Consider the following 11,824-nt stretch of genomic DNA (forward strand, 5'->3'; position numbering starts at 1 on the left):
ATTCCCGGCTTGGATCACTGTCTGTGTGGAGATTGCACGTTCTCCCTGTGTCTGCGTGGGTCGGGTGCTCCAGTTTCCTCCCACAGTCCAAAGGTGTGCGGGCTAGATGGATTGGCCATGCTAAAAATACCCTTTAGTGTCAAGGGGACTAGCTAGGATAAATACATGGAGTTATGGGGATAGGGCCTGGATGGGATTGTGCTAGGTGTGGACTTGATGGGCCAAGTGGCCTCCTTCCGCACTGTAGGGATTCTATGGTAAATTGCCACATGGTGTCCCAAGATGTGTAGGTCAGATGGATCTATTATTTAGCATTAATAGTCCGTTCAATCTGATAGAGTTAATGCTTGCAAGGTGTAAGCACATTCTGCATTAATATATATTCGATTCAATGTCAAATTAGTGTTGGATATTTGTACTAGAATAAGTCTGCAGTGACATAAGGTCTTCGTTTCCTTGTTCTCAGGATGAAACTATTGTTCCTCGCCCTTCCGCTCTTCATACTGACTTCGGCCATCTGGAAATCGTCCATGGCGGCCAAGATAATGGTAATCCCACCAATCATGTTCGAGAGCCACTTGCAGATCTTTAAAACGCTGGCAAAGGCGTTACACGAGCAGGGACACGAGGTGGTCTTCGTGGCATCGGAAGGCCGGGAGATTGCGGAATCTCCTCACTACAGGTTCCAGCGCTATCCCGGCATGTTCACCAGCCAGACGGCCGACGACTTCCTGCAGGAGAGGATGAAGAACATCTTCTCGGGGAGGTTGACGGCGCTGGAGCTCTTTGGGATTTTGGACAGCTACGCCGCCAACTGCGATCAGATGGTGGGCAACCGAGACCTGGAGGAGCGGCTGAGGGGAGAGAACTTTGACCTGCTTCTGGTCGACCCCAATGAAATGTGTGGCTACGTATTTGCCGAAATCCTGGGCGTCAAACACGTCACGTTCTCCACCGGGCTGTGGTTCCCGGCAGAGCTCGGCGCTCCTTCCCCAGTCTCGTACGTTCCGGAATTTAACTCCTTGATGACTGACCGGATGAGTTTCTGGGAGCGCGCTTGGAACACTTTGATCTACGTTGTCAGCAGGATAGGCACCAGGTGTGCCATCCTTCCAAAGTATGATGCAATTCTGGCGAAACACAGCGCGAGGGCCCACAGATCCACGTTGGAGGTAGTCCAGGGTTCCAGCATGTTTCTGCTCTGCACGGATGTGGCGCTGGAATTTCCCAGGCCGAGTCTACCGAGCATTGTTTTTGTGGGAGGGATCCTCACCAGACGCGCAAACCCACTGCCAGAGGTAAGTCCGCCTTTTAGCCAGAAGTAGCCTTCTTGTGATTGACGTCAGAAACCATTGAATCCAATTGCTAAGGGGGTTAAACTGCTTCAAGTAAATCTTCAAGGAGTACAAATGGGATTGGGGAGCCTGGAGAAACCAGACCAGGGAAGGGTTGAGAACACTGGATAAAAGCAAATTACTGCAGATGCTGGGAGTGGAATCCAAAATGCTGGAAAATCTCAGCGGGTCTGGCAGCATCTGTGAGGAGAGAAAAGGGCTGATGTTTCAAATCCAGATGACCCTTTGTCAAATCTCCTTCTCATCTCAGCTTCGACAAAAGGGTCATCTGGACTCGAAACGTCAGCCCTTTTCTCTCTGCTTACGGATGCTGCCAAGGGTTGAAAGCAATTTAGTAGAAAAAGTAAAGTCGCCCAGATGACCATGGGCTGCCCTGCCCTTTGAGGGAGAGAGCTGACGGGTGGTGAATGAACCTGAGTGTCACCACTCCTTCAGGTGAAGTTTCAGCAGGCGGGGCCTTTGTGAATCACCTCAGCCGCTCCAGGAACCGAAGCCCCCAACCATAGGTTGAGAGGCAGTAGATTTAACACTGAGATGAGGAGGAACTCAGAGGGGGGGTGAATTTGTGGAACTCGCTGCCCCCTTGCGTGGTGGAGTCTGAATCATTGAGTGGTTTCAAGAAGGAGGTAGATATATTTTCTAATTAAAAAAAGGGCTAAGGGAATCTGGGGAGGTGGATTTGAGACCAGGGAGAGATCAGCCATGATCTGATTGAATGGCGGAGCGAGCTCGAAGGGCTGAATTCTGCTCCTAATTCCTGGGTTCCTATCCTGCCAGCTGAGCTAACCAACTCCCCAGTGGGAAAACGAACAGAAAACAAACGTGGCCTAATGTCGGAAACTTTCAGCAGGTCAGAGAGATAGTGTTTGAGATTGATGGATGTGTCCTGGGCGGCACAGTGGCACAGCGCTTAGCACTGCTGCCCCGCAGCATCAGGGTCCCAGGTTCGATTCCTGGCTTGGGTCATTGTCTGTGCGGAGCCTCCCCGTGTCTGCGTGGGTCTCCTCTGAATGCTCCAGTTTCCTCCCACAATCTGAAAGACGTGCTGGTTAGGGTGCATTGGCCGTGCTACATTCTCCCTCAGTGTACCTGAACAGGCGCCGGAGTGTGGTGACGAGGGGATTTTCACAGTAACTTCATTGCAGTGTTAATGGAAACGTAATTGTGGACTAATAAATATTGGGAGATAATACAGCTTCAGAGCAACTACAGAGTCAGGGAAAAAGTGTTGGGTGGGAGGGTAAGTGGATGAGAGTGATTAAATAGCAAAAAAAAAAAGTGATGGTGGGAAAAGAGACAAAAGATGCATCAAGAAGGTGTAAAGGTGCTGGTGAGGCCACACCTGGAGTACTGGTGTACAGTTTTGGTCTCCTTACTTGAGAAAGGATATACTGGCACTGGAAGGGGTGTAGAAGAGAGTTACTCAGTTGGTTCTGGAGTTGAGAGGATTGGCTTATGAGGAGAGACTGAGTAGACTGGGGCTATACTCATTGGAATTCAGAAGAATGAGGGGAGATCTTATAGAAACATATCAGATTATGAAGGGAACAGATAAAGTAGAAGCAGGGAGGTTGTTTCCACTGGTGGGTGAAACTAGAACTAGGAGGCATAGCCTCAAAATAAGGGAGCACAGATTTAGGACTGAGTCAAGGAGGAACTTCTTCACACAAAGGGTTGTGAATCTGTGGAATTCCCTGCCCAGTGAAGCAGTTGAGGCTACCTCATTGAATGTTTTAAGGCAAGTATAGATAGATTTTTGAACAATAAAGGAATTAAGGGTTATGATGAGCAGGTGGGTAAGTGGGGCTGAGTCCACAAAAAGATCAGCCATGATCTTATTGAATGGCAGAGCAGGCTTGAGGGGCCAGATGGCCTACTCCTGCTCCTAGTTCTTATGTTTTAAATGGTCACAGAATGTTCATGACAAAATGGGAAAGTTAGTTCACAACTAAAGTTGTTGAACTTGACGTTACAGCTGTACGTCAGGTCTTGCGGTGAGCCTAGGACTCTTGACTCTGGAGAAGGTGCGTCTGAGATTCAATTCTTGAGGTTCCTCACAAGAATAGGTACTCCGAAGCTTGACGTGTTCACAAACTCCAGCCAACTCTCCCAAGCCCAAGTTGCCAGATTCTAAAGCAGGAAAGTGAAGGTGCATGGAGTGTTGGAAAAGCAGCATTGCATGAGAGCGTAGACACAAAAAAGAGGCAGGTGGTGTTTACAAGGGGTGTGCACTGATGACACTCCTGTTTACTGGATCCACGAGCAGTCTGAATGTTCCATCAGTTTGTACAATGTGAAAAATGATTACATTAGAGGGGCCTTGGTAACGCAGGACAACAAAAGCAGAAAATGCTGGAAAATCTCAGCAGGTCTGACAGCATCAGCGGAGAGAGAATAGAGCCAGCATTTCATCAGAGCTCTGACAAAGGGTCATCCAGAGTTGAAATGTTGGCTCCATTCTCTCCCCATAGACGCTGTCAAAATGCTGGAAAATCTCAGCAGATCTGTTTCTGTTTCACGTTCCAGCATCCGCAGTATTTTGCCTGTCTCGCAGTACTGGATTGTGAAAGATTGGATGGCAGTAAAGACAATAGAAAGCAGGCTGGGCTGTTTCTGTGGGTGGCACGGTGGCACAGTGGTTAGCGCTGCTGCCTCACAGCGCCAGGGACCCAGGTTCAATTCCGGCCTCGGGTGACTGTATGGAGTTTGCACGTTCTCCCTGTATCTGCGTGTGTTGCCTCGGGTGCTCCAGTTTCCTCCCACAGTCCAAAGATATGCAGGTTAGGTGGATTGGCCTTGCTAAATTGCCCCTCGGTGTCAGGGGATTAGCTTATATGGGGTTACGGGGATAGGGCCTGGGTGGGATTGTGGTTGGTGCAGACTCGATGGGCCGAATGGCCCCCTTCTGCACTGTTGGGATTCTGTTCTATGGATAAACAGAGTTAATGCTTCTTCGGAACTGGGAAAGTTAGAGTTGTACGAGTGATAGTTGTGTCCCTAAAAATTGTAACAATGCGAAACAACTTTGAGTGAATCTGTTAAGTTCTGAGTTGGGTTTGTGCTGACATTTTTGTGCTAATTCCTAAATTAGTTTGCAACGTAAAATAGAATCTACTTTTGAAGTTTACTGATTGGTGTCTCAAGTAGGCTAACATTAACACTGCAAAGAAGTTACTGAGAAAATCCCCCAGTCATCACACTGTGGCGCCTGTTCGAGTCAATGCACCCTAACCCGCACATCTTTGGACGGTGGGACGAAAGTTGGAGCACCTGGAGGAAACCCACACAGACACAGGGAGAACATGCAGTCTCCACACAGACAGTGACCCAAGCCGGGAATCGAATCCGGATCCCTGGTGCTGTGAGGCAGCAGTGCTAACCACTGTGCTGCCAAATACAGGAAGTATAGTCAGGGGTACTTTAGGACCTTTCTCAGCAGAGAGAAAACTAATAAATCATAGAACCTTACGGTGCAGAAAGGCCATTCGGTCCATCAAATCTGCACGGACAACAATCCCATCCAGGCCCCATCCCCATAACCCTCTGTATTTACCCTGCTAATCCCTTTGACACTAAGGGGCAATTTAGCTTGGCCAATGCACCTAACCTGCACATCTTTGGACTGTGGGAGGAAACTGGAGCACCCGGAGGAAACCCACGCAGACACGGTGAGAACACACAGACTCCGCATAGACAGTCACCCATGCTGGAATCGAACCCGGGTCCCTGAGGCAGCAGTGCTAAACATTGTGTCACTGTGCTGCCCTTACATTACAATTTGAAATTCTGTACATTCCTAAATTTAAAAAAGAAATACAATATCGGGTAAAGGTAATAAATCAAATTGTTCCCACTTTGTTCTGGATTGATTGTGCCCCATCTGGTGGCAGAGGTTGGTCAGTGCAGGTGGCAACTGAAGTCTCAGGGATTCACCTTAGAGCAAGAAAGGGGAGAAGAACAGCAATGGTGGCAACCAACACCCAGGGAGTTCCAAAGTAAGGACGGAGGGTGGAAACAGGAGCTGAGTGGGGAAGAGGGACTTCGGCATTTTAAGGAGGAGAGTGGGGAAAGGAAGAGGAAGGGATATATTAGTAACTACTTCATCAGTGGTATTAGAGTAAAACAACAGTGGGTCAACATTAGACTTACAGTAATGGCTTTTGAACAAGAGGTGGGACAAGGACAAAAAGAGCCCTGTGATAAAGTGGAAGAAGAGAGGGTTTGAAGAACCGAAGAGGCCAAAGGGGACTGGGGGGGGGGCGTAGGGAACAGCTCGTGGCCTGAATGAGCTTTTCCATAAACCTGTCACCAAATCTGCGTTTAGTTTCTCCAGGTGTAGAGGGGACGACATTGTGAGCAGCGAGTGCAGTGGACTGGATTGAAAGAAATGCAAGTATATCACTTCAGGAGCCTTCGATGAAGGGAAGGGAAAGGAGAGAGGAGGGAGAAGGGCCACTGCATTTGCCTGGAGAGGTGCAATAGGAAGGGGATGGGGTGTTGGGGGTTGTTGAAGAGTGGACCAGGTTCTGGGATATGGAATGACAACATAAGTACAAGAAATGCAGCAGACACAGGTGAGGGTCCTGTCAACCACCTGGGCGTGAGTTATCTTTTTTTCTCAACATGGTTGACGGGTGACTTTAAAAATAGAATCTTTGGCTCAATAATGATACACAGCAAACAAACAAACGCTAAACAAAGCTTCAGGTCACCAGTCACGGTGGGTGCCATTCATAGACCATAAAAATAACAAGATACAGCCTTAAATAAAACTATTGCGAATGTTGGAATCTGAATCCAAAAGAGAAAACGCTGGAAAATCTCAGCAGGTCTGGCAGCATCTGTAAGGAGAGAAAAGAGCTGACGTTTTGAGTCCAGATGACCCTTTAGTCAACGCTAAAAGGCAGATAAAGGGGGAGATATTTATACTGCAGAGGGAGGGAATGAAAGATGAGTCACAGCCACCAAAACCAGGGGAAAGGCTGCTAATGGCAGCCTGTAGAGAGAATAAAGGGAAGCCAGAGAAGCTAAAATGAAGATGGTGGGGGAGGGGTGGGAATGGATGGGACGGGGGAAGATTTAGAAAAGGAGAAGCAAAAGCAAATTACAGCCTTGATTCACTCAGTGTCTGGAGAAGTTTGGACTTCTGCCTCTGGAATTGAGTAGGTAACCCAGAAGAGGCTTTTGGGATTAGGTTTATAAAAGGGTAAATGATGATGGATTGTTTCCACTCATCACGAGAGAAATAAAACGGGACTCTGGGAAAATGGGATTCCCTGTGGCCGTGAGCTGTTGTTGAAATGGGGTCCGGAGTTGTTTTGGGACGACTGCTAGCGTCGACCCCAATAACTGTGTTCTCCAGTGGTGCGGCTGCTTTTTTGGCTGGCGGACATACAAGTTGGGACAGGGGATTCCCTGCATTGTATTGGAATGTGGAAGGAATGCTTGAGCTGGATGTCAGTGTTGGTATGAAGTCCAGTAAGAATACCAGGTTAAAGTCCAACAGGTTTATTTGGTATTGCAAGTTTTTGGAATGCTGCTCCTTCATCAGTGGCTGACAAACCCAGATCACGGGGATGAGGTCTGGCACACAAAACCAGCTTGGGAAAATGTTGCAAGGTTATGTAATTAATACAATGATCACAGCTGATTAACACTGCCCGCTCACACACACACACAGCATCAAGATCATTAAAGTAGACCCAGAGAAGGAAACCTTTGCTAACGCTCCCAACCTCTTTACAATGCTTGGATTTTTTGAGCCCATCCAACTTTTAATGATGAAGAAATCATTCCCGCTTGATCTTCCGTCAACTTGTGGTTATCCACATCTTGTAGCCCTTACTCTCACTTGCTTATTCCTGAGCATCCCTGTGCTCTCAGACCCAAACTGCATCCTTGTTAGCAACGCTTCGATTTTGAAAATTCTCACCACTGTTCTCAAATTGCTGCATTTTCTCACCCTATCTCTATCACTTCCTATCTCTGGTCTCTTCCCTCAACCCTTGTTTAAGTGTCTGCGCTCATCTCACACTGATTTCTTGAGCAAAGCCCAATTTTAAACTCCACCAACAGTGACCATACCTTCAGTTACTTGGTCCCCAAGCTAAGGAATTCTCTCTCTGCTTGGCATTCCTGCTTTAAGACACTCCTTAAGACTGGCTGGGGTTTTGATCATTAGAACTAACATCCGAGGTGTCAACTTTGGCTTTGCAATGCACCTGTGACATACCGTGAGATGATCCATTATGTTAAAAGCACAATATAAGCACAAGTTGGTGTAGTTTCAAGTTGATTTATTAGTGTCACAAGTAGCTTAGATTAACACTGCAGTGACGTTACTGTGAAAATCCCCTAGGTGCTAAACTCCATCTGTTTGGGTACAGTGAGGGAGAATTTACCACGGCTAATGCATCATTCCAGCACGTCTTTCGGTCTGTGGGAGGGAACTGGAGGGAACCCATGCAGACACTGGGAGAATGTGCAGACTCCGCACAGAGTGACCCGAGCTGGGAATCAAACCCAGGTCCCTGGTGCTGTGAGGCAGCAGTGCGAACCACTGCGCTGCCCAAAGAAATATCATTTTTTTTACGGTTCTCTGAATTTACACACTTAAAAAAAAAATTTTAGTCAACTGTATGTATGTAAATTGCAGTTGCCATGCCAACGAGCCAACACACTGGTACTGTTTACCCAGCCCAGAACGCGACTGTATGTGTGGAAGCCAACTGCTTCTGTAACCCAGGCACTCAGTGCAGTGACAGGAATGTACTCGAGGGGGACTGATGTATGGATTCAAGTGTCTAAAAGGTCCACGCAGAAGAGGACCACACAAATTAGAAAGTGGGCTAATGTTATTTTTCTCCCCCTGGCACTTTTGGTGTGAGATTTGCTCATTTGTACACATTTCAGCTTCATTTGAAGCAATTTTTTAAAGCAGCATCTCGGCCTTTTGGCTAAGATGCAAATGAGATCAAGCCTTGGAGGAGCAGCTACGTCTACTCCAATCAGCTTGGATCATGTAGGACAAGCCCAAGACAGGAAGTGAGAGCCCTGTCTTGTCAGCTTGGATCAGGAATGTCCCAACTTGTTGGGACTCTGAATTGGCTTTAATTTGACTTGATTGGTTGGAATAAAGTAAACCAAAAAAAATCAAGTGGCTCACTGAGATTAAACAGCAATAACAGCAAAGGATGGCGTTGTTGAGTTTGTATGTGTTCCAGGTGGTACCTGGGTCAGATATGCTGAGATGAGTGGCAATTTACAAAATATAATTGAGATATATTGAAGCAGCCTTGTACTCATCGTTAGACTGAAGCCACACTCGAAATTGATTTGACTGTGATTTTAATTGTGCTGAGTGATTGGATTTGTAAATAAGTTACAGGGCAATATGATTCCAATTTTTCCATTTGCCGTCCAGAAGCTCTCAACAGCTCAGCTACATTTTTATAAGGTTACCGCTCTGTGCGGTGTGCTCATTGTCCCAGGACATTTGTTGGGACAATGATGAGGTCAGATCACTAAAGCCCAAAGGTAGGGGAGTCTAGATTGGTTGAAGGTGAGAAAGAGAGATACAAAAGGATTCAGGGGGGTAATTTTTTCACTGAGGTTGGTGAGTATCTGGAATGAGCTGCCAGAGGTAGTAGTAGACTCATAGAATCCCTGTAGTGAAGAAGGAGGCCATTCAGCCCATCAAGTCTGCACCAACCCCAATCCCACCCAGGCCCTTTCCCCGTAACCCCACCCTGCTAATCCCTCTGACACTAGGGTCAATTTAGCACGGCCAATCAACCTAACCCGCACATCTTTGGACTATGAAAAAAGATATTGCTCCGATTTCTTCCCAAAGGTAGGGGAGTCTAAAACTTGAGGGCATAGGTTTTAGGTGAAAGGGAAGAGATACAAAAGTGTCCCAAGGGGCAATTTTTTCATGCAGAGGGTGGTGAGTGTTTGGAACAATTTTGTATTTTAAAAAGCATTGAGAGTTACAGGGGCAAGATGGGTAGAGAGGGATATGGGCCAAACACCAGCAATTGGAATTAGCGTAGGGATTTTAAAAAAAGGGCGGTATGGACAAGTTGGGCCGAAGGGCCTGTTTCCATGCTGTAAACTTCTATGACTCTATGAATGGCGGAGCAGGCTCGAAGGGCCGAATGGCCTTCTGCTCCTATCTTCTATGTTTCTGTCTTCCTGATTTGGGCTCGTGAGGGGAATTGTTTTGGATTACCAGCTGCTAGAATAAGTCAGTGACAGCCGTTCCTGGTGGTAGTCAGCTGCTGGTGGGAGGGCTAGTTGATGTGCAGATGAGATTGAGTTGATTGTATGGGTTAGGAAGAAGCTCCTCTCTGGTAGGCTGTGTTTGTCTCCCAGGGCTATTGTTCACCGGGGACAGGGCTGCAGTATAATGACTAGAGAAAGCGTTCAACAACTCGATTCAATCGGTGACTCCCTCCGACATGCTACCCCACCCCCAGCTTGTCAGTCACACCTTTTTAGACAATATCAGAGAGCAGCCAGGCAGTTTGAAGACAGCGGTGATAGATGGAAAGCTCTGAGAGTGGATAATTAGAATGATGGTGTAATGTTGAAGATACAAAATGGAAAATTTTCTGTGCGCCTCCTACAAGTCCCAAAGAGTCTGTCCCCAAGAGTGTTGCAGTGAACATCTGTGTCGTTGGGCACGTATAGAGCGAGGATCTGTGGTTTACGCTTGTACAGCGTGAGACTCGTAAAGGACGTCTGGGCAAATAATATTGTGCAATCTGTAGTGTAATACCAGCAAACCACTTGGCACCACTAAAGTGGGGGGTGGCACAGTGGTCAGCACTGCTGCCTCACAGCAGCAGGGACCCGGGTTAAATTCCTGGATTGGGTCACTGTCTGTATGGAGTTTGTACATTCTCCCTGTGTCTGTGGGTTTCCTCCCACAGTCCGAAAGACATGCAGGTTAGGTGCATTGGCTATGCTAAATTGTCCCTCAGTGTACCTGAACAGGTGCCGGAGTGTGGTGACTGGAGGATTTTCACAGTAACTTCACTGCAGTGTTACTGTAAGCTGACTTGTGATACGAATAAATAAAGGAAATGGAATGTTGCTGCCTTCTTTGCGATGCCGGTGGTGAGTAACTCCTGGTTGCTAAGCAGCAGTAGCTTTCTTGCAAGACGTGTTGGTTAGGGTGGATTAGTCATGTCAAATTCTCCCTCAGTGTACCCGAACAGGCGCCACAGTGTGGCAAGCAGGGGGTTTTCACAGTAACTTCATCGCAGTGTTAATGTAAGATGACTTGTGACTAATAAATAAGCTTTAACTCTGCACCTCTCTGATTCTCAGCTTGGGTCACTGTCTGTGTGGAGTTCTCACATTCTTCTCGTGTCTGAGTGGGTTTCCTCCCACAGTCCAAAGATGTGTGGGTTAGGTTGATTGGCCATACTAAGAAACTGCCCCTTAGTGTCCAGGGTAGCGGAGGTTAGAGGGAGTAGTGGGTATAATAATGTGGGGGATACAGGGGGGTAGAGCCTGGGTGGTGATTGTTTGCTGCAGACTCAATGGGCCTCTTTCTGCACTTTAGGGTTCTATGTGTCAGACCTCTGAAGACGTGATTGGGGCCATGTGACAGAGATCTCTGAACCGGCAGATTAATGCCAGCAAAATGGTTATTGTGGGTGGGATGGTGTTTAATACAACCAGGCGTCCTGGCGAAACTGCCGGTACAATGTGGAAAAGCTGTGTGCAGCCAAGGGCATCAAACATTCCAACTCCCCCACAACTGTCAGGAGAGTTGCAGTATAAATTGTGATGCTTCCTGGAGCATGTGCTGCTTTAATGGGGTGGAAAGGGTGTCTTGTGTAATTTGGATGGAGTGGGGCTGCTCTGAGTGGGTGGCTGGGTGGACAGCATCTGACAGGTAACACAGCCCAGAGTTCTAGACAGGGTCTAGACTGTGTTTCAGCTGCTTCAGTGGAAAGTCCGAAAGCATCAAATCAAATGGATTAATCAGTGATTTAGTTACGAGGACGACCAGGACTGGAAACAGGTGGATGGTGCTCAGGGGAGGGGGGAAAGGGGGGGAGGGAGGGGGGAAAGGGGAGGGAGGGAGGGAGGGGGGAAAGGGGGGGAGGGAGGGGGGAAAGGGGGGGAGGGAGGGGGGAAAGGGGGGGAGGGAGGGGGGAAAGGGGAGGGAGGGAGGGGGGGAAAGGGGGGGGAGGGGGGGAAGGGGAGGGAGGGGAGGGAGGGGAGGGAGGGGGGGAAAGGGGAGGGAGGGGGGGGAGGGGGGGAGGGAGGGGGGGGAAGGGAGGGAGGGGAGGGAGGGGGGGAAGGGAGGGAGGGGAGGGAGGGGGGGAAGGGAGGGGAGGGGGGAAAGGGAGGGAGGGGAGGGAGGGGGGGAAGGGAGGGAGGGGAGGGAGGGGGGGGAGGGAGGGGAGGGGAGGGAGGGGGGAAAGGGAGGGGGGGAAAGGGGAGGGAGGGGG

At 48.5% G+C, this 11,824-nt stretch overlaps 1 protein-coding gene across 1 annotated transcript in view; it reads left to right on the forward strand.

Annotated features, from left to right (window-relative positions):
• Nucleotides 1-467: 467 nt before the first annotated feature.
• The window catches only part of LOC145360506 (2-hydroxyacylsphingosine 1-beta-galactosyltransferase-like), an 18,337-nt gene continuing 6,980 nt past the window's right edge, over nt 468-11,824 (forward strand). The window contains exon 1 of the mRNA XM_080215762.1: nt 468-1,298. Coding sequence (XP_080071888.1) covers nt 468-1,298 — 831 coding nt within the window. The remainder of the gene's footprint in view (nt 1,299-11,824) is intronic.

This window comes from Carcharhinus amblyrhynchos, chromosome 31, assembly GCF_965287045.1.
Source record: "Carcharhinus amblyrhynchos chromosome 31, sCarAmb.v2.hapA, whole genome shotgun sequence".
Classification (NCBI taxonomy): domain Eukaryota; kingdom Metazoa; phylum Chordata; class Chondrichthyes; order Carcharhiniformes; family Carcharhinidae; genus Carcharhinus; species Carcharhinus amblyrhynchos.